The 25,920-nt window shown below is 42.7% G+C and overlaps 1 protein-coding gene across 6 annotated transcripts in view; it reads right to left on the reverse strand.

Moving 5' to 3' along the window:
• Window positions 1–10,056: 10,056 nt before the first annotated feature.
• ELF2 (E74 like ETS transcription factor 2) overlaps window positions 10,057–25,920 on the reverse strand; it is a 67,444-nt gene continuing 51,580 nt past the window's right edge. For 4 of the 6 annotated variants that reach the window (XM_019534354.1, XM_019534355.1, XM_019534360.1 and 1 more), the window contains 5 exons: window positions 25,135–25,308; window positions 22,675–22,761; window positions 13,146–13,338; window positions 12,384–12,731; window positions 10,057–11,774 (listed from right to left, as the gene is read on the reverse strand). In XM_019534354.1, coding sequence (XP_019389899.1) covers window positions 11,147–11,774; window positions 12,384–12,731; window positions 13,146–13,338; window positions 22,675–22,761; window positions 25,135–25,308 — 1,430 coding nt within the window. In that variant the 3' untranslated portion in view covers window positions 10,057–11,146. The remainder of the gene's footprint in view (window positions 11,775–12,383; window positions 12,732–13,145; window positions 13,339–22,674; window positions 22,762–25,134; window positions 25,309–25,920) is intronic. The other 2 variants (XM_019534357.1, XM_019534359.1) reach the window with 1 other exon arrangement.

Here is a 25,920-nt window from a genome sequence, read left to right on the forward strand (position 1 = left end):
GCAACTGCAGTAAACATCTGGTGTAGACGAGCCCAGTGTTTCCCTTCTATTACGTACAAAAATTAAGAAAGACCCATAGATGCAAGCATTTACTTTGGTGTTACTATGGCGTGGAGGCTGCCTTTGCTGTAGCAGAGAAGCAAACAGTGACAAATGTTATGGGTAAGAAGGTAAACATCTACTGCTGTTTGACGAGGGATTTGGCTTATACTGATTGTTTTCTCAGACCACTGCCTGCATTACCAGTGAAGAAGGCTCATCCTATCCTGTCTTTTGCTAAAAAGTCCTTCAAAGTTCTAATTTTACATTAGTATCTTATCTTAGCCACACTTTCATTCTCTCTTTTGCAGTTTCCTGTTGGACTGGTCAGATGAGGTCAGATCTAAAAGGATCAAGTTTTTCTGTAGGGACCCAGTCAAACTAAGTACCCTAATAACACTTCCACTGCACCCACAGAACTGTGTTGATCACTGCTATAATATGGCCCTCTACTTCAACTCTGATGCATCTCATTCTTAGCTGATTTAAACTTGAGTAACTAACTTCAATTTGCATTGCCTCAGTAAAGACCTTTTATCTTTCTGCTGCTCCATTTAACATAGGGCTCTTGCTTGGTTCATCTGCATAATAATGAAGTCTGCAAGGTGGTATTTACAAGAGCCAAGTGTTCTTGTAGGTAAAGATGACAGATCCAAAAATGGACTTGATAGAAAGGTTGTACCCCAAGGTGAGAATGTTTGGTGAAGCCCCCATTAAGCTGACGCCTAACTCTGAAGGTACCCAAACTTCATAGGCTTGCCCTGAGGAGCCCAGCGATTAAGTATGTGGAGCTGCAAACATGTCTATAGCACCACATACCATACCACCAGGTGGTCTCCATGCTGCAAGGGCATGCGCTGCTCCAGATTTTTTTTCCCCCCCATGGATTTTTGACCCTTGGATAGCCACTGAAAACTGGAGCCCACTGTAGCTGCCAGCCAGGCTCCTCCCAGCAGAATCAGTGCAGCTGCAACCCCAGAGGCCCCCAGGTAGTGCTGGCCCAAGCCTCCCTTACCATCCCCTGGGTAACTTGTACAACAAAGCCTGCATGGCGTAAGCATTCCCTAGGGACAAGGAGTTGCAGTGCAAGGTATGCCATTGCTACATGTCCCTGGGGAACCAAATGTCTGTGCCCATCTGGACGCAGCCCATGGTTGCTTTATTTCATCAAGTTTCTCAGATTCTTAAATATATAGTTTTCCCACCTTCTCATTCACCATGTTTTTACAGGGGAAATTGAAGCATCTGAAGAGGATTCTAAGCTATGGAACCACAGTAAACTGAAGAGCTCTCTAGGACAGAGAAGGGCAGGATTTCAGGCATGCCCCAGTCCTCAGCATTTCTAATTAGCTTTAGAGTGATCCCTGTTAATGTATTTAGATTCCATCTTGAGGTGCCTAACTCTTCTCAGGCAATATGTGGAGCCTGAGTGCCTAGTTCAGGGTTTTGAATTACAAAGGATTGGGATACCCAGAAGTTAACTACCATTTAGGTCATTAATTCTCTATTGCATCCAGCCTGAGGATCTCTGCAGGAGGGAAACCACAATCTCTAGCCATTGACAGAGGCAATGAAGCAATGTGTATTAAAAAACAAAACAAAACTGAGACCTGTAATATCTACTTGCAAAATTTCAAATGCTTTATTTACCAATATAAAAAGTTTTAAAATAGTATCCTATATAGTCTTCACACAAGCCAATTTATTTTTACCTACTGGAGTTTCCACTGGGGATAAATCCATAAAAAAGCAGAGACTGTTGTAATGAAAGGACAGGCCTGCAGTTGTGAGAGCGCACCATCTGTGCAGGAAACAGTTGCAATAGTTTGCACTCAAAGCTTTGCCAGAAAATTCTAAAACCCATCCTTTTCTTCACTTTTTTTTTGATAAGTAAAAAAGACAACACCCTGCCAGCTTCAACAGCCAAGTGCTAGTACAGGCAGAGAAAGGGATCCAAAAAAGGACTTGGGCAGAAGGAAGTGATCTAGTTGTGCTCAAGAACCTTTGGCACTCTCCAAACACTCCTGGGACACTGAGCAAGCAGCTGAACTGTAGCAGGTCTTGTTTTACTAGTAGGTAATCGGAAACTTCAAGGCATCTAAAAAGGCTACTTAATGGGTTGGGTGTTACCTTTTGTGCATTCCGAACTTGATGGTCTGACTCCAAGTCCTTCAATCAGTGCAAAGCTCTTGCCTCATTTGCTTTTAATCAATGCTTAATAAAAGATGCTGGCAATGATCTTCATCAGAAGAATACAAACACCTGCTCCATGCTTTAACAACATGGATTTAATCAAGTGGCAAGACAGAATGTAACTTGGCAACTGTCTATCTTTTAATTTGGCTGTGACACAGGAACAGCAATCCTTTAACACTCAGGTCAAACCTTGCTCTAGTGATGTATGTGACAAGTAGCACCATGCCTCTGCTATAAAATGCACACCTATTTTGAAAAGCAACTTTATACTAATGATATTATGGAAGTCCCTGTCTCAAGGCTCATTTGTGCTCAAATATGTTTTTATTGACTGCAAGAACAGCCTTGGCTTGGAGCCAAACTTAAATACTTTCTAGTCCCTGCATCAATCACCAGGAAATTAAGTTGTGCTGGCCAAACCAGGTCTACTGTTACCTTTTGGAAACATGGCCCTTTTGTTCATATGTATTTGGGATCTAAAGTACAAATTGGATAACCAAAAGTGCCTTGGTAGCTGTTAGGCACCTCTTCCTTCCTCAAGCATGGAAACATATCTTTAACAAGCTGACCTACCATCTTCAGAACATGCCATTATTATCTTCAAACTTCAGTGCACCTATCTGTGGCCTTTGTAAAGAGATAACTAATTAGGACTTCTCAACTAACATTCTTAAAGAAGTGTAAGTAAGGGACCTACAGAACTGCATTTAGAGGAATATAGAATATTTTTCCTCAAAGATTTCCCTATGGAAGTCTCAAGAGGTTACTGTTGCCGTGTAACCTATCCTGGAAGGTTTTAGTGTTCAACTATTGGCCATCTGTCAGAGCTATGTCCAGCCTTAGCTGTGACACTGAGCTCAATGCTGTGCATATTTACAAAGGTGCTCTAAGTAATGACATCTTTATTTCAAGATAGCCACAATAGCCCTGGTTGGCTAGACAGGGGTGCTCAACCCTCATACCACTGCTACACGTCATCTGGCCCACAGTGCTTCCCACAAGTCTTGAACTTTGTTAGGAAAGCAGTGGCACTGCTGACCCACTGCCAAATTTCCTGGCCCAATAGGGAGCCTGAGGCCCTGTGTGCTGGATTGGGCACCAGATCCAGGTATATAGGGGCAGCACTGGGCCTCAGGGATCCAATCCTAGCACTCCAGGGCACAGTAGTGACGCATAGGGGGTGCACGTGCATCCCCTGAGAGTGCTGGTGCACCCCCTGACAGCCAGCACTCCTGGGCAGGTGGGTCAGGCGAGAGCACTGCTTCCCCCCCGGAAGCAGTGGCTGGGAAGTGGGGGCACCAGAAGCGATCCCCACAGTCCCCCCATAGTCGATCGTGCCCACCTGGAAGTGCAAGCAGTGCACCACTGCCACTTACGGGTTGGTGTGATGGGCCACACGGGGACCACCCCACCAGTTGCTGATGGGGCAAGTGCCCCTCCTGACTCAGGAGGCACCAGTCCCCACACCAGGGCAGAAGCAGGCAGTACCAAACATCTGGGGACCAATCCCAGGGAGAGGGGGCAATGCCATTCCTCCAGGGACCAATCCCAGTATGCAGGGGTGTAAGTAGGCAGTGCCAGGCCCCAGGGCCCAATCCTGGCACATGGGGCTCAGACCCACAGACCAGCCCTACATCACTCATCTGACCTACAGGACCAGATGGTTGCAAGCCCTCGGGTTAGACCAGGGTTGTCAACCAGTGGTACGCATACCCCTAGAAGTACTTAGGCCATACAGGGTATGCACGGGCAGGCAGGTGGACGGGGACAGAGCGCACCCTGTGGCGCAGCAGTAGCATCTCCCCGGCACCTTCCTTACTTTGCTTCTTACCCAGAGGAGGGGTGGAAGAGGGATAGGCATGCGGGTGCCGCCAGCCTCACATAGCATACCACCATACCTCCCTTAGCTCACTCTTTGTGCCCACTCCTAGGAGCGGGGCTGGAGGCAGGGCAAGGGGGACGGTGTCCCTCTGCAGGCCACATGCACTGCCCAGACAGCCAGCTGGTGGGGGCTCGCACATGGCAGCCACCACTGTCATCACCCTGCACTGCCACTGTCATGTCCCGTGCTGCTTTCCTACAGCTGGTTGCACATGAGGCTCCATGGGCTGCTGACATGTATGCCTTGCACCACGCATACTGCCCGTCAGCAGCCCACAGAGCCACGCGTGCAACTGGCCACGGGAAAACAGCATGGCAGCAGTGGTGCGGGGCAGTGGAGGATGCCGCATGCGAGCCCTGCTCCCCACCTGCCAGCCAGGTGGCACATGTGCAGCATGTAGACAGGCACCACTGCCCTTGTCCCCCACCCCCACAACGGGCAGAGACATCTCCTCCCATTCTCAACCTGGAGCCCCGCAGCCCCTTCCCTCTCCCCATCTCCTGCCTGCCTAACCGCAGCAGGTACATGGCATCGTGCAGCTTGGTGCAGAGTTCAGCCTGCAGCAGCAGTTGCCTCCACCCCACACACAAATCTGGGGGACACATGCCACCCAGACCTCCATCAGGGTGCACACAGCAGAAGGAACTGCCCCCCTCCCCCTGTGCCTCCCAGATGAACCACTCTCCGCACCCTGCCCCAGTTGTGCGGCGCCTGCCCCTGCCCCACTCCCTCCCTCACCAAAGGGGCCTCGATCTGCCCTCCTTTCCCCCACTCCTTAAAACCAAGAAAAATATAAAGGAGTACATGAGCTGAAACTTTGAGGCAGGAGTACTCTTGTTTAAAAAGGTTGAAAACCCCTGGATTAGACCAATGGTCCTCAGCTCTAACCTTTTCAAGACTCAGAAAATACCAGCTCTTATTTTTCACTCACCTTTTCAGAGTAATTCACCTGTTGCCAAGAACTAGAAAGACACCAGCAGGTCAGAATGTTTCTTACACTATGGATTCCTGTTTGAAATCTCCAGATTAATCTTATGAATCATGTTTGCATACATAACAGTGCTAGCATTGCTTGGCACCCCTGAAAAGGCCTTAGGACACCGTGCTGTGGCACTTTTGTTGAGAAATCACTGGATTAGTCAAACATGCACAAATAGCTAGCAGATCTACAGTACTGTGACAGTGACCAAAGCCTGCCTGCCTATGCAACTAACACATTAATCTAAAAAGAAAGGATGCAGACAAAAAGGACTAGGTCATTTAGAATCCACATTTAAACACCTTTTTCACTGCAGTGTGTTCACATGGAGTCTCATAGTCAAACAGCATTTGCTGCATTTCTGAAGCATTCTTTGGCAAGGTTTATACATGTCAGGCATGCAGTGACCAGAGGAAAAAGCCAAGGATCACTCCTTGGTACTGGGGTAAGATAAAGAGCTAATGGCAGCAGTGTTAGTGGCTCAGAATTTAGCCTGAGACTCATTACAAGTGCAAATCGTGTGCACCGTCTTTCCCTTCAGTTTCATTAACCTAAGTCTTGACAGAGGCACATCATCAAGCGTGGCTCTGACATACTCTAGAACAACATGCCACTCTCACAGGACTGAGATTTTTAAGTTCGCATAAGGCAGTTCTTAAACACCAGCACTCCAAGATTCACAGATTTCTTCTTACAGGGTATTTATACATATACCTTTTCATGCCACAATGCACCAGATTCGACAGGTTGGAGCAGACGGGTTTAATTGAGTCTGCTCCACACCGCGCTGCAGCACGTGCAGTCGTATATGTGGTGAAATGCATGTCAGCACACAGAGAATGGCGGTGGTGCACTTTTGAACTGAAACATCTCAAAGGTGTTTCAGTTCAAAAGCATGCCACCGCCATTTTCTGAGCACCGACGCATGTTTTGCCGCTCATACAACTGTATGCGCCGCAACGCCCAGCTCTTCTTTAAAACACAAGCATGTGTACAAATGCCCATAGTTCATACCTTATGTAGGGCAGACCTCTTCTCCCACATAACCATGCAACAGGCATTTGGAAACAGCTTCTTAGGAAGAAAAAACAATTTAAATCCTTTCATTTCAGCTATTTCTCTCCACGGCATGCTTTGTCTTGGTTCTTCTTTCAGTTCATACTGCAGTTATCTGCTCACCAAACTGCCTATCACGTGGCCTTCAGCTACTCACTCTTACTGACAGCCTCAGCTCCTGTTTCCTCTTCCCTCCACCTCAGTAGTGCAAGCTTCACAGGGCGCACAATTACTATAAACTTACTGCTTCCTGCCAATCACTTTATCTGGCCTTTTGAAATTTGGAGCCTGCAGAAATGACTCCAAAAGGAAGACAAATGGCTTGCATGACCTAGCACCAATTTAAGATCTTCTGCCAGACATTCAACCAGATTCCTTAGTATAAACAAACAGGTCCCTTTTTGACTTTCTTATTCAAAACCTATTCACTGAACCAGGGTGGATAAAAATCGTTCGTTTTTAAATCAGATTTTTTGATGCAATTGTTTTGTTCTTTTTTAAATGCTTAAAAAAACCTATATAGTTTTAATTTAAGACCTGTTAAGATCAAAGATATCATCATGGAATAGGGATTATAACTTCTAATTATAACTTCTCCTATTTGAGACAATAGATTCACATAACCCTTTTAGAGAAGTTTTATAAATAGGTCACAACAGGCCTTGGATTATATTAGTGGCCCAATCTTATGGGATTCCCAGAGGCTCCTCTATAGGTTAGTAAAGATTAAAGAAAACCACTCTACCCAATGGGACTGTGCTCCATCTACAACCGTGGTTCCCAAGCTCTGACAGATTGCACATCACCAGTATAAAACAATACAATCTTAAGTACCACCAGCAAATTTTTGTCATATAAAGTCATTATAGTAAACCTGTTAATGCATACCACTGACAAGTTATCTACACACCACTGGTAGTACTGGTACCACAGATTGGGAACTGCTGGTCTAGAAGATCCCATTAAGCATCTCAGTGATGCTTAGTTTGTTCTAACTGGATTTGTGTCTCCAGAGATAACATCCTTGTTAACAGCAGTACATGGAGAGAGATAACACACCTGATTACTTACCCATCAGCCCTACTGTCTTTCTGCAACTTACCTGTACACAGTCAAGCTCTCTCGAAAAGAAGTTAAATGAATAGAGGATTGTTGCGGGGTGAGGTAGATCTGGACAAGGAGGAGTTTAGAGATAAATGCAAGGAGGGAGGGGCAGTAGAAACAAAAGAGAAACATTTTGAGCCGAGTATTTCAGAAGTCTCGGAGGGATAAGTTCTTGAGTACAGCCTCTCCACTGAGTTGAGATCTAGTGAAGAAATGGTATAGTAGAAGGAAAAATCTATCATGGCAGCAGGCTTGCTAGGCCGCAAAAGAAAAAAGAAATCTTGAAGAAAGCCCCAAGCTCATTTGATGTCTTCCTAACACAGTGTGGCAAAAATATCCGTGATTGTTGTGAACTGGAGATAATTCACCTCCCAATGACTTCACAAATATCTGCTTCAATTAGCTTTGGTAAATAAAATAACCAAATCATAACTCAGTTTTCTGATGTAGCTGCAAAATTAATCTGAAAAAAATATCAAAATAAATCACGGCTTTAAAACATAACCTACATCTCCAAGTTGTGAATAATATGTATTAAGGTTATATCAAACAACAGGAGTACACTTTTTGTAGAAAACAATGATTAAATTGAGACTTTCTGATCAGTGATTTAAATCAAATCAATTTAAATACCGATTTAAATCTAATCCACCCTGCACTGAACTTAAGTCCCATTCACAGGAAATAATAGCAGGAATCAAGTATGCATTTTTTTAACCAAGAAAACTTGAAAGTTTTTGCTCAAAGTTGTCTGTGGCCAACCTAACTCTGGGCTTGGTCATGTTTCTAGTTCTTGGAGCTAAAATTCGGAAGTGAGTTTATGCTGCAACACTCAGCATAGCAGTGTTTAATGACCAGACATCCTATCTGTCAGTGGAGTCCACCACATCAACTTGTGTGCCATGCACATGCATAAATATTCATTGAAGCGGGGACCAGAATTCAGGTCTCCCTCCTCCCAAATGAATGCCACAGTCCTTAGCAAATAGGCCCTCCCTTTTCTCTGGACATGAACATTCAAGTAGTGTGCCATGAGAAAATTTCAGCAAGAGGGACAGATAGCCTGTTCATAGACAAGATAAAGAAAGACTCATTTTGTGAATCCTGCCAGAGATTAGATGAGCTCAGTGGCAATGCGTAGGGGGTGCACAGGGGTGCATGTGCAGTCCCTGAGAACGCCAGTGTACCCCATCAGGCTACACTCCCTGTTTAGCTGGTGGGCAGGCGGAAACACCAGTGCCCCGCCCCGCAAGCACCAGCCAAGGAGCGAGGCTGCCAGCAAAAGTGGCCGTGCCGGAAGTGGTGCGGCCGCTTTTTGCTGAGTGAGATTTGACCACAGGGGGCCCCCCCAGTTGATGACTCAAGAGTCACCCACATTTACGAGCTAGTCAGAATAGTTTTCCCTTCTTTAGATATCCTCTAGTTTCAGTTCTATGGCTCTTATTTGAGCATAAAACTATTATCCATGTTCCTACTAATACCAAGAAAAAAAAAAAAAAGAAAGTCAAAATTCAGATGACCCACCAGTAGGGTTGAGGAAGAAGTACCATAATCAGAAGTTAGGCTTAACAACCTCAGACTGTAAAGTGCTTTTCTGTTAAATCTCTGCTCCCCAAAAATGCTCTCCATCCTGCTGTGAGAGGACAGACTTTTAATCTCATTGTCTGATTTCTGGAATCAGGGACATGAACTATTGAAGTTGTTTCACTCGTTAGGTGTGCGGTAGTTCTCATATCAACTTTGAGTTCAAAATAAGAGAATCTAAACCGCTGCTTGCATTTGATTAAAGCACCGCAAGGTACTCAGATCTCCAGTCCCAAGCACTGTGCAAAACCCTACACAAAATAGACTGTAATCCTTACAATCACAAAATGATAAGCAGCCATAAGAAATACATTCCAGGAATGAGGGAAGAAAGATGGCAGGGATGGAGAAGATACACAGAAACAACTGCTTTTACCTTTTTTTATAAAAACGGCAAAGGATAATTGAAGAGAAGTGTTGCCAAATATGTTTCGCACCATGCCTAAATGACTTGTAGAACACCCTGCCACTGGGTACCACTGGAACCCAGAATATGGTTAGGCATTTATATGAATAATGTGACTAGCCAAAGAATTCTCCACCGGGTATAAATCCTTGTGCTTCAGGGCATATGCCACTCCTTGTATGACAGGGACTAAAAGAAATTTCCCCTTCGGACAGACTGTTTCATAATTAGTCCCAACAGGATTTTGCATCTTTTTTTTTTTTTTGGCAGTATACGGTAATAACAAGAATGTTACATAGGAAATGGTACAGAAAGGACTGGTGATTTGATCCAGTGTTTTGTTCCTAACTACTGAGTTACCTCATTTTCCCAAGCTGTTACAAAATCTGGCATCACATTATCCTCCTCTTAAAGTGCTCAGTGCAAAAGACAAAAAGTACAAGGAATGCAGTACAGGAACTATGTTCTTGCTGTCTTAAGGGAGTTATTCACCCAGTGAGTGAAAGGTAAAGCGCCTGGGGCAGGGAGGATGCAGAATGGGAAAGGAATACTTTTGCAACACCTGAATGTAACATAACAGGTAATGTTTATCTGTAATGACCAAGTCAAAGGAAGTTCACACTTGTTCCAGCACCAAAACCTGCATCATAATGCTACACGTGGGGGAGCAGAGTTCTCCCACCAGGAGAAGGAAGGTCTAAAACCAGCTGAATCAAGTGTCACAGCTGCATAAGGGTCATGACTGGAGCATATCAAGCAGCTAACTAAACAGCTGGACTAACTGAAGGGAAAACAAAACATTAGACCAAATCAATTAAATTTCTTTTCTATATTTCAGTAAAACCTACTTGAATACACTTTGAAACAAGAGTACAACAAAATAGAATATACTTCAAATGTTGAATATACAAACTATTATAGTTCATTCTGAACACTGGTACTTCCCTCGTAAGTTCAACTAAAAAAAAAAAAAAAATTTTTACAGGTTTTAGAACTACCTGACAAAAAATTCATGCTGGGTGTGACCTCTCAAGTGACAGAGTAGAGCTGAAATTGAAATGTATGCACAGATGTCAAGGCTAAGTGAGTGACACAGGCATGTTACAGCAAAAGGCCCAAAGCCTGCTGCTATTTTGTCCACAATTAAGAAATTTAGACAGACTTTAACTACCATACAAAATATGTTACATGTAATTCTATAACAATACTGTGCTAGGTACAAGATTTTTAAAAAAATTTGTTTTAATAAAAAAGCTTTACACAAACAAGCCATTAGCTTATTTCAAGAGAGAGAACTGAAAATCAGTCTAAGGCTTTCAATTTTAAATCTGCGTAAGATGTATGATACAAAAATCCCTCTAGGTCTCTTTGTCTTCTTATAGAAGCTCTTTAATCCTCTCCTTTTATTCACATTCTAATATACCTAGTAGCAGAGTTTTTCACATAGCACCAGTTGAGTACTGTGCGTACACAGTAATAATTGCTGGTATGCATACAAAATGCATCAGATTTGCCATCTGTAACAATGAGACTCTCCTCTCCACCTGAAAATTAAACCAAGGCAAGCCTCTCACCAAATTCATTTTAGTGTTCCAGGTCTTAGTGTAACTTGATTACGTAGTGAACTGTTTGGTCCCTTTCAGTCCTTTTCGTTTTCTTTCTTCACTGATTCAGTTGGTTTCCCCAATTTTAAGAGGCAGTTTCTGTCAGTATATCAATGTGGTTCAATTCCCACTGGAATATGGGACAGTTCATTCATTTCCAGTAAGTCAATGTATTAGTTATCATTTTGAAACTCTCATTTTTTACTTTGTGATTGCATCCATTTCCTACCCCCAATTATGTCAGTATGCTCAATCAATAATAGTCTAGAAAAGCCACATTGGTAGCTGCCCATCCTTCATTTCTCACACGTTACTATGCCTTCTGTTTTCACTGTTACAGGAAGGGCAATGGCTGAAGGCGTACTGACAACTACAACATGGGTCACAGTCTTGCTTCCATCTGCTGGCTTCTCTTCTTGCACAAGTTGCAGTGTTTTTACTTCATGTTCTTGTTTTAAAGCTGCTGCATCTGATTTAACTTCCGGCCCTTTTATGACTGCGCTAATAACTCTGGGAGGAGTCTGGCCAGATGCCTGCTGGGCAGGCACTGATAGTCTCATTACTGGTGTCCCATGAGCTATAGACACAGGGGTAAGTGCTCTCACTGCCAGTGGGGTTCCAACTATGTTAATACTTCCTGACCCAGTCAAACCAGTTTTTGTCTGCAGCTGGCACTGCGTCAGTTGTGTAGCAGGGATGGTAATGATTTTGGCAGGCTGCATTGTGATTTTCTCTCCATTTTCAGCAGATGCTGGCATCATGGTAGGGATTGTCTGGATTACTACTTTTGGAGTTGTTGCCGTTGTTGGACTTGTGTTGGTTATTAATGGTGACCCTGCATTTACTGACTGTACTGCTACAGTTGAAATTTTCTGTCCCAGAGATGTCATTACGACAGGCACTTGCATCGCCACACGAACAGTCCTGTTGAAAAATTAAAATCCAAAATGCAGATCACCAACAGATCTAAAAGAAGTGAAAACTAGAACTCTCAAACAGTCTTAAAAACTCTGCCCTTTTTGGATTCAAACTCTTGCCTGCTGGGTGCAAGTAAAACTCCATTCTCATCACTATCCTCATTTAAATAAATCATGAGATTCTTTGACAAGATGAGTCCAGTGACTAGTATACTAATATTTTTGTGAGGTGTTTGCAACTGGCTCCCATCCCACAAGCTAGACTTGTAAGTCAACTTCCATCCTGACAAGACTCACAACAGACTTTCTAACTTTAAGGCAACTAATGAAAAACAAAACTTATTTTAACAAAAGTCTAGAGTTGGCCCCAAGTCCATATGTAGTCTCAGAAACAAAGGGTCTAATTTTTCAAAAGTGATGAACACCAGTTTGTCCCCACAAGCCCTTTTTAAAATCAGGCTGTTTATTAGGAAGTCTAAACAACTGACCTTGGGAACCAAAGGTTATTTTTTAAGGTTCTTAATATTTTAGCAAGGTGCTGGGCACCAATTTATCTGACAGTACTATACAGCTTCCTACAGAACTCCGTCTCCTAACAGAATCGCATAACACCAACCTGGGAGCTGTTGTTGCTGGAACAGTGGTAGTAGTGGTGGAGGGACGAGATGATGCATCATGCCCTGGTGAGGCAATATTTACAACTCTGGCAACCGCTTTTTCTGTTCTTGTACAACTTAACTGGGAACAGTTTTTTCCTCCTCGTGCAGACGCTGCTTTCAAGAGGTTTTCTGCAGACAACGACACTCGTTCCAAAGACTTCTCATCAGGAGGCATTGTCAAATCTTCACTGCAGGATTCGCTTTTGTCATCATCTATGACCACTATGTTTTTTGGCATCTCCTTAAACTGATATACAAGCCTTTGCCCTTCAACCTTTGCAAGAATTCCTCTTTGATAGTAATATCTGCAAGAAAAAGTACAATTATTAAACAAAAGTGTGATAATTTTAAACAGGAACTTATCCTATGCTAACAATTAAATTTAAAAAAAATGCTAATTTTTAATTAACTTATCAAATATACTAATTACGTGTACTTCAAGTACTAGTTCTTAAAAGTTTGGGAGTTTAAGATCATGTTTTAGAAGATTTTAAAATTAACATAATGATTGAAATATTAAAAAAGTAACGTAAACTGCAGAGATTTTGGTTTATAGTAAACAGCCTGTGTTTAACAACTATACAATCTGGTAAGTATATAAAGGCTCAAATGAGATGTTTAATAGGAGGTATTGATTTCAAGGTCTCCAATTTCAAATTAATCAATTATGCGTATAAAGATTATGTTTGTGGTTAAAGGAATTCTTCCCCTTTGTTTACCTTAGAGCCCTTCCCATAGTCTCATAGTTCATATCAGGTTTGTTCTTGTGTTTTCCCCAGAGCTTGGAGACAGCTTTTGAGTCCACAAGTTTAAAGATGCCCTTCTCTCGCTGAGTCCACTTAATGTACCGAGGACAAGTATTTTTGTCCTGCAGAAGGTCTAGAAGGAACTCCCACAGGTATGTTGTGTTTCCTAGAAACATGAGAACACATATGAAAGTTAGACAGTATACATGTAAATATTAAAACACCTCTCTACAAAGGTTTGAATGATTACACTATATACCATGTTCTGTATGACATTTACTTGTAGCATAGTATGCATGTGCTTATTCACTCCGATAGGTTTAGGAAAGCTTTCGTAAATGTTTGTATTCTGAAACTGAAAGGGGCTGGTATAGAACTGTACTGTGCTATACAACATAGGAAACTTCTATCCCACAACTCCCTCTCAGTTCTTGAAAGAAGGTGAGGAACAGAATCTTATGTCATTGTCCCCTACTGGGGCTACTTAGTTGCAACATGAACAGTGGTCTGAAAAGAATTCTGTTAAGCCTAGGGCCAATGGATATCAGTACTTGTGTAGAGTCTGTACTCTCTGCAATGGAATTTCAAGACAGAAGGAGGTAGGATAGGGATGTAACTTTAAAGCAAAAAACTTCCCTTTGTAAGGAAATTACTTGCACTTTTCTGAGAGATCTGCCTCCCACTCCGCCTGCCCAACATTATAAGCCCCCACACTGCTAGAAAGTTCTTTTCCCAAATCTTTAACCTGTGTGCATCCTTTCCATCATGGGACTTTTGTGTTTAGGGACCTGACCCTTTTGTTGACTTCCCTGCTGTTCTGATCCCGTCCAGTTGTATGTCACGCAGTACCCTCTGAATACTTCAGCCGTTCCAACTACTTAGTATTATTATTTGATCATGGTAATACCCATTATGCTAGGCACTGTACACATACACACACAGACAGTCTCTGTCCCAAGCAGCTTGCCTCTACAAGTGCACTCTCTCAAGTTTCAGACAAGAGTTATCATATGCAACAAAAAACCTCCAGCATTGCAAAAAATCCAAACTGAGGGGCTATCTGGACTCTGATTATACCACATGCATGTATAAGAATGGGACAGGAACAGAGAAAAGCAGGCCAGATTCTGATTATCACAGCTGAATTTTTCCAAAGAAAGATCATCAAAAAAGAGAAAAGATACTGCAGAGCAGGGGTTGGCAATGTTTTTGGGCTGAATGCCAAAAAACTCAGCAACTTGGACTTGGAAGATGTGGCATGCCAGGGGCAGACAGCGAGGGAACCACAAGGAGCCCAATCCTTGTTGTGGAAGTATAGCCTCATCCCCTTCCCATCGTGCTCCACACATGCGGCCACTGCCAGCAATGAGCCAGGCCAGGACTCTGGACCCCAGTGCGACTGCTTGCAGCTGTCTGCTGCAAGCAGCCCAGGCTCTGGGCAGGCCCCTGCTGCCAGCCAGAGCCTGGGCAGCTTGCAGCAGGCAGCCAAGAGCCTGCAAGCAGCTGCACTGGGGTCTGGAGCCCCAGTCTGGCTCATTACCAGCAAAAGCTGCACATGTGCCTGTACAGCATGGCAGGGAAGGGGTCGAGGCTGCGCTGCCCCCAGCCCCTTCCCCACTCCAAAGCACATGTACAGCTGCCGCCAGCCATAGAGCCAGGCCAGGGCTCCAGACCCTGGTGCAGCTGTTTGTAGCCTGCCTGCTGCAAGCAGCCTGGGCTCTATAACAGTGATGGCTGCACACATGCCTAGGGACACATGGAGGAAAAGAGGCTGGGGCAGTGCAACCCCAGCCCCTTCCCTGCCCTGGAGCCAAAGGTACGTGCGTAGCTGTTACCAGCCACAGAGTCAAGCCAGGGCTCTGGACCCTGGTGCACCAGTTGCAGCCTCCTGGCTGCCTGCTACATCTGGCCTGGGCTCTGGGTATCTGCTGCTTGCCACGGAGCCAAGCAGGGCTTGCAGCCTCCCCACCACCTGCTGTAAACAGCCCAAGCTTCATGGCCAGCAGCAGCTGCCCAGACTCTAGGCTGGCTGTGGGCTGCCAACCAAAATGGCTTCATGTGCCATGCTCTGCCCCCTACTGTAGAGTCCTGAGAAAGAACAAGTGACACAAGGCTGTCAAATACATAAAATAATTTTGAGTTTTACCCACTATCAGAGAGAAAATAAACATAGGTCTTTATGAGAGTGCAGATTCAAATTTCATGATGCGACCAAGTTTTCATTACTCAAGGAATAAATTCAGTGGCCCAAACAAATGTACAAAAACTGTACAATGCGCTGAAAAAGCAACCTCCCACACAGCCAAGTATTTCCGCTCAACACTGGTGACTGCAGCATGGAAACCAAAATCTGCAAAATCTATTACGAAAATGGTACAAAATACCTTATTTCTCCAAGAGGTAGGTTTCAAAGCACCCCTACAAAATCCTGGACTCAGCTGTCCTGAAAATACTTATAGATCCCCAAATACCGCTTTGGGAAAGGTACTTAACACTCATTAAATGATTGAACTGAAGGCCAGAGATCAAATTACTTGACCTAAGAAATAAAAGTCCCAATGTATAGCCCAATGAAATTTATACAAGTCTTCCAACTGATTATGTGAAATCTTACCGAGACCCACAAGTAAGATACAGTAACAAATACAATTTAGGAATTATAATACCCCGGCCACTGTTTTAACCAAGAGACCATGCTTCCTAAATTTTCCCAACTCTCCTAGGAAAATAAATATCAATAAAACATTGGTTGTGGCTTACAATTATTTTAATTTAATTTTGCCTTGCTAAATGAAACGTTAATGAAGTTTCAGTTTCATGCAATGCTTTTTTTCCCTAAAAATATTATGCCTTAGTCTTCTAACTGCATACTATAAGAAACTAAAACGCAGTTTCCAGCCCAAAAAATTATTCTTATTGGAAACGCCTGGAAAATGTTAATATGCAAATGAATTCTCTGGAATTTGGATATTACTATCTTATGGCCCACAGGATACAATTTTTTGCTCATGGTGAGCTTGTCAAACTATTAGGGCCAAATTTTGTCTACAATAAATTTTAAATCACGAAATTAAACTCCAGTGTTAAAGAGGGAGCAAGGATTTCTACATAGAGAAAAAAAATCTGTGTAAAGGGTAGCTGAGGTTCAACAAGGACAAGTGCAAGTCCTGCACTTAGGACAGAACAATCCCATGCACCAGTTCAGGCTGGGGGCTGACTAGCTGAGCAGCAGCTCTGCAGAAAAGGACCTGGGAGTTACAGTGGGCAAGGAACTGAATATGAGCCAGCAGTGTGCTCTTACTGCCAAGAAGGCTAACGGCACCCTGGGCTGCATTTACAGGGTGTTGCCAGTAGGTCAAGGAAAGTGACTATTCCCCTCTATTCAGCACTGGTGAGGCCACATCCAGAGTACTGTATTCAGTGCACCCCACTACAGAAAGGATGTGGACAAATTGGAGAGGGTCCGGCACAGGGCTGAAGGAGGGTTCTTTGGCTGGGATGATCTAGTTGGGGCCAGTCCTGCTCTGAGCAGAGTGTTGGACTAGATGATCTCCTGAGGTCCCTTCAAACCCTAACTTTCTATTAATCTAACTACGAAGTCACAGATTTAAAGAAATTTCTCAGATTTTTGCAACCGTTATACTGGCGATTCAGTAGATGGCACCCTTTCCTCACAGTCTATTCAACACAAGTGTTAACTGACAGGTTTGACATAAACATAATACTCAACAGTAATGAGTAGGTCATCCCAAAGTCATGCCAAATAAAACTAGATTATACCACCATTATACTATTGTTTATTCTACAGTTGATATGTAAAAAGCATATTTCAGAAATGTTTACTATTATCTTTAAAATATTTTAATGGGAAATTTTTAATCCCTTCCCCTGTAAAGCCAGGCTTTCCTAAGTCCCAAATACACATGCCTTTTTTATGTTTTAAAACTACTAAAAATATCTAGATGACATTTTCTGTGCTTAAAGTCAGTACAGATCGGAAGTCCAATATAGTAGGTCCTTTCAGAGGTGGAAGTACAAGCTCTTTCCAAAAAGCCACAAGCACCAATGGCAAATTTTCTCAGCTCTGATCTCAAAACGCAAGGACCTGGTCTGACATATCTAATGCTAACCCAGAACTTTTTATTGATAATTCTAGCTCAAAACAGGGGTGATGAGGGAAGGCTGGGAAGGAGCAGAAGTTGTGTAATGAAGAGAGGAAACCCTTTTTTAGTAGTGGGCTGTCCGTTTTCTAAAATTATTGCCTGGATAAGTTGTTTGGAGGTCTGGAACATCAGGAGTAGCCTTGAGGTGGAAAAATTAAAGGCCATAATGTACATGTAGTGTTATAAGATATCACACATGTCTACAATCTCTGTCATGTGGATACCACTACAGATGTAGGAGCAACTTTATGCTGTCCAGCCCTGAAAACCTTATGCCAACTGTTCTCACTGCTAAGGATCATTCAAGATAGTTAAAGAACATAAGCACTGAGAAGCTAAGTTTCATTTTGTGCCACAATCTGGCAAATACTGACACTACAGTATTTCTACTCTACCACAATTTTGTTGTATAAGGACTCCTCAAGAGGCCAATTAAACTCAGCCTATTTCTGCTTTGCACCACTAACTACCACAGTTTCAACAGAAAATCAGTCAGCATGCTCACACATAGATATGCTGCAACAGGAAGCCAGAGGGCAACAGGCTGAGTTAGCTCCAGGAGGGCTGCCAGCTAAGAAGCAGGCAGTGAGCTAGCTGCCAGCAAGCAGGCAAACCTGTATTCATGCGTAGAGGCCACCCCTGAGGGAATAACTTTCCCTGGAAATAGCTGCAGAGCAGTAAGCTGCACCAGGGGACAAATCTGGGCAGCTCAGAAGCACACAGCCACAAGCAGCTGAGCTAAGCTGCAGCAAGGAAAGGCAGACTGGCCATTAGACCCAAAAAGGAAACCTTCATGGATGGCTGGAGAGGAACCTGACAGGAAGAGGTGGGGTTTTGGAGGCACAGAAGACGTGAGATGCCTGAGATCAAGCAGGGAGTCTGACCCTGCAGGCATCAGGGAAAAGAGCTCTTGAGCAGGACGGTTGCAGGACAGCGACCGACTGATACCTGAGCAGCCCTGGGAAATGCAAGCAAGTTGCTTACAGCTTGCAGGGAAGTATGACCCAGTAAGAGGAGAGTTTTGTTATACAGCCAGTGGGCTTGTGTTTATGCTCACATTACACTGATGGACCAGGTGTGGCTATAGGGGCAAAAGAGGAGGCCACAGTGAGAGACCTGAGGAGTGCCCCATGGTTTAAGCCACAAGGTGCCCCAGGGGTACATGGTGTTTTGAGCCTAACCAGGGACTGGGGCTCACAAACAAGCAGGCAAAGACTGAGAGGGCCAAAGCCTGAACTAGAAAGGAATTAGAAATGGCCTGAAGCTAGGAGGGTTAAGGGGCTCCAGCCCAAGGAGGGTGAAACCAGAGCCAGGAGTCCAGAGTCCAAGAGGTGTAAGACAGGGGCTGGAGCCCAGAAGACAGTTCCAGTACAGTGGGCCAAGGCTAGGGGCCCAGCTAGAGAAAAGGGACAGAAATGGGAAGGCCGAGGCCCCAACAAAGGTTTGGAGGCCTAAGGAAGCCTAACATTGTAATGGGGGCAAAGTGCCCAACTGGAGCAATAAACAGTAAAATCCACAAAGCATGGGCATGGTTGTAGGGGCTGAAAGAGGCCACGAATATCCCTTAAGGCAACAGGTGCCCTCATGGATGGGCCAGGAGGGCCCACTTAGCACAAGAGGGTCAGGACTGGAACTAGCAGGGACTGGGAAGGACTTTCTGACCATAGGACAGATAAGGGCTCGCTCTGGGACCCTAGGGCAACTTCCCTTTTTTTTTTTCCCAAATCAATTAAGCACATCAAGTCTTGGCAGGAAAAAGAAATGGGAGGGTACCCAGGGAACCAGAGTGAGACAGGAGCTGTGTGGCCACCAGGAGGTGTAGTCACGGCTGCCCCTGGGGACTCCCTCCTGTCACATATGCACATTAGGTGTTTTGGCTGTGGCTGCCCAACACAGGACTGCCCAACATTATACTGCTTGCACAATATCAGCTGAGAGCCATCTCCCAGTTACTTAGTATCTTGTATTAGCTTGATCTGTATAGGAAGTATTAACTCCAAAACCAAAACAAGTAAACCTGCAATATAAAGATCATCCTTCAACAAAAGACATCCCAGAAAATAAAACTGAACGTATAACTAGCCCTAGAGGTAAAGAACTCTCCTCAAATGCAGAATCCTAAAACTCTATGACACGATGGTTAGGCATCTGAGAATGTCATCAGGTGACCTCCTTAAAACAACAGGATAACAGGCAGTTCCTCTTCTTTTCTGATTTTACTAATATCAGATTCTTAGTTCTTGGATACTAAGTATTTTGAAAAATGTCCAGTTAACTAATACTGAACAAAGAACGGCATTTTTAATATAAAAAGATGGGTAACCTCGTGTTATCTTGTGGTAACTAAGAGATATAAGCAGAGCCTCAAAATTATACTTTCAAAAAATCAAACTTCATGATCAACTAGGGAAAGTGTTCACCCAAAAAGGCAGAAACTGTGGTAGGAGAGTAGGTATCCTTCTTCAAAAAGGGGTTCTGTAACACACCCCAAGCAAGGCATTTCCCAAAAAAATTCTTCAGAGAATGGAATATCACCTTAATGAAACCAGCAGACGGAAACATAAAACTGTGACAGGTAAAAAAAAAAAAAAAAAGGGAAACTAGAAACACTACTAAGATGCTCAAAAAATATATAACCAAAAGAGAAATCAAATGATATTTTAAAAATACCAAGAACAGAAAGTCCAAGAGAATCAGTGAGGTCTATAAAAGCGCCGAGTAAATGAAGAGATCATCCAGGAAGAATTAAGGACGCTGCATAGAAGATAATGGTTTTTGTAGTGATTCTCACCAGTCTAACCAAGTTGTACTTTTTCCTACCCACAAGTTCCAGGTCTATGGAGCTCTAACACAAACTTGATAAAGAATCACATGAACAGAAGACGGTCCTAGATCAGACAGGAGCAAGGTTCTGAGAACTCTTGTATGGCCACTTGCAGAACAACTGAATTATGCACTGCTAACTACCCCAGAAAACATTTGTGTTCCAGCCGGAGTATTACTATTAAGATTTCTGAAACTGACTCTCCTGGGTTTGGCAGGAGTCTAAAAAGCTTTTTGTTCCGTAAGTACGATCATCACTACAAAGGTACAAAACATCTATGACATGCTGATTCAGAGCAACTTGTGAATATTTGCTACCAGTCAACTGCCTGCTAAGTAGAAAGTGGGGGCTAGAGGACCAAGAAAGGATGTGCTATGCATGACTGGAACGATGATCTAGAATGGAAAATGCTGAGGTAGTGAAAAGCTCCTGGGAGGGAGATGCTGCACTTAAGATGTGATTAACCAGTTAATCCCATCTTACATAGTCACCAAGCTACACATTCAGGCAATTAACGGATTGAAAAAACACAAGAACTAAGCCACAAAATGTGTAATTTTGTTGCTGGTTTCCATCATATCTTAAATTGAATGTTTGGTAGGGTCCCTGCCATGCAGCTTGACATCAGTTACATGGTAAGGCTCTGAGACTGTACCCACTGTGGCCCTGGGACTGGGACCCACAACCAACTAATTGTCAGTCTGAGCACCAGGACAGCACCAGAGTCTCCAACAGGATCTGGTGCAGTCTCGGGGCTGAGAACGCAATCACCTGAGTGTTCATTTCAAGCTTGGGACCCCATCTGCTGCAGTGCAGTCCCAGGATTGAACCCCACAATCCATCACTGTGGGTCCCAGCCCCAGGATCACACTGGAGTCTCCAACTGGTGCCACAGCAGTCACTGGGCTGGAACTCACAATCAGCTGACTGTCAATCCCAGTTCCCAAAGTACATCAGCTCACCAGGCACTGATTCTTCTATTTACCAGTGTAGGGGGAGCCTGAGATCATGATGCCAGTGTCTCCCTGCACTGGCAAGTTGTAATCATGCAACTGGGATCTGATCTCCAATACCAAAGTCTTACATCCTGCCATGCATGTGTAGCATCAGGGAACAAATCCCATTATATCAGTAAGAAAACATGTGCCGGGGCAAGGAATTGTCAGCACACAGCCTGGATACAGATATGTGTCCGCGCAAGCGTGCACTAACACACATACGCCCCCTGCCTTACCCTCCCTCCCCCGCAACAAATCTGTGTTGGTGATCCTATATGAACTACTATTACTTCTTGAGGCCCAAACAGTTTGTGCTACAGGGGAATTCTTCTATGATCCTGTAATGCAGACAATACCTAAAACTGATATACCATACTTACCCAAATCCAAGATGACTCTGAATTTAAGATGAGTCCTCCAAAAATTTTCCACATATAGAATCTAATTATTGTCTTAAATTCACTCAGTGGGTAAAGCAGTAATGGGGTAGGCAGGAGGGAGGCAGTACAGGGGGCAAGCAGCCTGCCCCCTGCCTCCCACCACCACTCACCTACTCTGCTGTCTGCCCAGATGCCTGCTCCCTTGCTACTTGCCCTAGCCCCCACTGATAGCACCCTTGGCACCTGCCCACTACTTACCCTCCAGCCCCACTACAACCCAGGGCTCAGCACATGTGCTCGCCCTTGCCCCAGCAGCAGTAATTTGCCCCAGCAGTAATTTGTCCCAGCCCCTGCCCAGTAGCAGCAGCTCCAACCTAGGCTCCAGCTAGAGCTTCTTCCACCTCAACAGCAGGTCAGGGTCAAAACAGAGCTGCAGCAGCCATCTGCCCCCCTCCCAAAGCCTTGCACTCAGATCCAAAACAAGGGGATTACCTCCCCTGCAATTAAATGGGGGGGGGGTCCTAGTCTTCGATTCAAGTAAATATGGTAATACAGTCAAGCCAACTATTGAACCTACTACTTAACCAATACAAGTTCCTTGATTATACGTCAACCACTAAGGAGGCTGAATTCCACTAAGGAAATGTGCTTTTCTGCACATACTAATGATATCTTTAAGATTCCCCAAATACATATTTATACAGCATATATGAACATACCCAAAATACTTCCACTGGCCAGCAATGGCCTTTCTAGTGGCAACTCAATGAAGTCAGTATCTAGTAACAAGCCAGCAGACTTTGTAATGTGCAGCATAAAAAGTCAATGCACACAAGTGGAGTTTAAATGAAAATGCAAGAGTTTTACTAACTGAAGCATTTACCATAAACATCTGGATGATAGTGTCGCCAGAATCTCTTATTTTGCTAGATCTTGTCTAAACAAGTAAGGACTCAGGGTAAAATTCTCACCTACTAAAGGCAATGGAAGTTTGTTCACTGATTCAGTACAACCATTTTACCCATGGCATTTCACAATATGTACTTTGCGTTAGTATACAAAAGATCTACTAGGACTTAAAATGTCCTAAAAGTATACAAGTGTTTTTACTTTTAAGACTTAATACATGGAAATTACCTTTGCCTTCTCTGGGTTTCTTCTTTATACCCAACTCTGGAGACCCATTGGAAATGGCTGACTGTTGGGTCTTTGGTTTTCGGCCAGCTGCACATAACAGTAAAGAAAATAAAATGTACATATATAAAAATATGCATGTTTATACCCGAGTTTATATCTATGCCTGCAGGAAACTATTCAACTGTCTCACATTACTCCCTTATAACTGTGTGGGCTACATGATTATGCAGTAGCCTAATTTAAACATGTACTATTGCTAAGATCTCTCTTTTGAAACTCACAGTTTGTTAAACTCTGCATTTCATAGATCAATGTTAGTTGCTGTAGGCAAATTCAACAAAGTTAAAGCAAGCACTAAACATATAAAGTTAAACCTGTATACATTTGCATTCCTTTGTTTACAGATAAGAAATTTTTACATAAAATTATTTAGATAAAATTATTGTATAATTTTATCGTAGAATAAAACTAAGGTTGCTCAGATACCCAAACTCTGGATTAATGTACCCTAATCTGTTCGGATGTTTGTGAAGTCAACCAAAATTAGTATACTTGTTTTATATTGCTTTATCCTTACATTTTATTTTCTTCAATATTATAGCTATGTATTCCATCTTAAACCATTTTTTGGTCTGGAAATTTTTAGAAATGTCTGTCCATGTGTGAATGATGTTGATGTACATCAATGAAAATTGCTATGCTACTCATTACAACAGGAAATAGAATCTCCTGCTATCCTCTGAAAGCAACGCCTATTAGCAGAACTCTTGTGTTTAAAGAGTTTCAAAGTTTTAATAATTACATATTTGCTACATTTATTTTCCATGCATTACTACCTTGCTAAATAGCATTTATTTCATTAAAGTGTGTCAAGAACACAAGATGCATCTTCCTATTTTAATAATGCATTGTTACATTTTTACATAAAATAATTATTTATACATTCATAATTCAACAGTTATAAAAACCACAGTATGTCAAATATTATAGTTGAGCCTAATTATGGATAACTACTGTCCAAGAGATTCACATTTAACCACTGCAGACTCTACTGTAGTCTTCTCCAAGACTGTTTTGTGTCCCTTGCTAAGATGTGGTAAAAGGCATTCTAGGGATTTGGCAGATACCACAAATATACCTTCCACAGCAGAAACAAAGCATAGTATCCTTAGAGTACATTTGAGCCCCTATCCTAAAAAATGAAGCTACTGATACCACGGTTCAGACACCTGCTTCAAAAGAAGAAAGAGCAAATTCAAAAATAAAGAGGGGACTAGTGAAATAAAACTGAAAGAGTAAAGAAGAAAGTCCCATTTTCTACAAGAATACAGTTGACACGACAGTTATTCAAATAGCTGACAACTCACCATTCAAGTTATTGGCATCAAAAACTTGGGCAGTGCAGAGAATAACAGTGCCAAGTTACCTTTATTTACATAACTCAAATTTGATCAATATTAATGTTTACAATTGTACTACAGTTTTGGAGGGTTGTGGATTTATTTTTCACTAGATATTAAAAGTGACAAAACAGCTGGCCAGAATGCCGCTGGTGTAGCTTCCAACGAACAGTTTCTGGCTTTCACTGAGTAATTACTTCTGCATCAAGGTTTGGGCAACAAGAACAATCATGTATATTTGGTGAATAAACTATAGTTGTTGATGGCAAAACTGGAAGTTCAGTTACAGAATCTTAAGATTCTGATGTAAGCTGTGAACCTCAGCCCAAGGAGACAGAAGAGAATGTTCTTTCAACCTACAAACGCAGTGTCCAAAGTCCCACCACAAACACCCTCCTGTGAAACACCTGGTGATAATGTGCACACTACAGTTCTTACCCCCAAGCAGTAATTCCAGATGTTCTCAAAGTTCACATTTCCTCTCATGGTGGCCTAAAATTGTAACTTTTGAATTATTTGCCATTTAAAATAAGGTATCCATACCTAAAATAGTACCTTAAAACTGTTTTGTTTTTTTTACATAACTGTAAATGCCTACACCAAAATTCACAAGTTTCAGTTAAAAAAGATAAATGTATCAAGAAAATCAGAATTCCGTTTACCAGCATTCAACCCTATCCTTTTTTCAAAACTCCTTGAAATTCAAGTTAGAGATGATGCATATTTCAGAGAATGCATTTTTATACATATAAATTTTGTCTGGAATCCTTTTCCCCGCCCCCACCCCCCATCTTGCTGCTCCTCACATTTAATTCAACCCTCTTCTTTATCAGTGAACAATATTCTTCTGCTTATGCTTTCCTCCCTTATTTTGTTGCCTCTTCATTCCTTACATGCCTGCATTTCAGAGTTCATTTTGTGGGCACTAGCTTATAAATAGAGAATAAGACATATGCTAAATTATCACCATCTAAACCAGATCCCTTTGCTTACAGTATTATGCACCAGTGATGAAGTTATATTAACACCTACAGCTTTAAAATCAAAAAGTGATATTTACCTTTTTTCTTTTTCATTGGCTCATGGATATCAGGGGATGTTGGCACAGGAGAGGTGTCCATGGGTTCAGAGTCCTCAGTTGATACTTCCACCACAGTCTCTGTAATCACATCTGGCCTCATAGCAGCATGAATAAACTCTGGGGTTGACATACAAGGAGGGACAAAAACTTCCACTAAAGAAAAGAAATACACTTGGTTAAGTCTCTAACCAGTTACCTTACTGTATCTGACATGGATTTATATTAAGAAAATAATCCCAAAGTGTTTAAAATGACCCAGGCAACAAATTTTGCAACCTTATACAAGCTGACATTTGAGAGTTCAATCCAGCCCCAAAACTTGAGCATTTATATTTATCATATCCCTGCATAAGGGAAATAACCGCACTTTAAGTCTATCAGATGCAGGTAGTTGTGAAATTACCCCTGTTCCTTTTTCGAAATAGGGAAAAGGCACTGAATTTTTCTTATGTTATGGTTTAGAGTGCCAGCACTTCCATCTCACAGACCTGCGAAAACAGGAGTTTCATTTCATCACAATTTAAAAGTCTGACCTAAAATGCTACATACCATTTAATCAAACCAAAATGTTAAAAATGCATGGAGAGTCCTCCTACCCCTACTTCAAAATAATAAAATATGAAGCTGTTTAAAATGCAAAGTATTAAAAACAGCAGTTTATCCAACAAATTATTTTGAACAAAGGATTTAAGAATGGCTTAAATTGCTTAAAAAATCCTCATCTGGCACCTTTCAAAAGTGCCTGCTTTCCTCATGTTGGCTTCT

This window comes from Crocodylus porosus, unplaced genomic scaffold (assembly GCF_001723895.1).
Source record: "Crocodylus porosus isolate Cpor-Errol unplaced genomic scaffold, CroPor_comp1, whole genome shotgun sequence".
Lineage (NCBI taxonomy): Eukaryota > Metazoa > Chordata > Crocodylia > Crocodylidae > Crocodylus > Crocodylus porosus.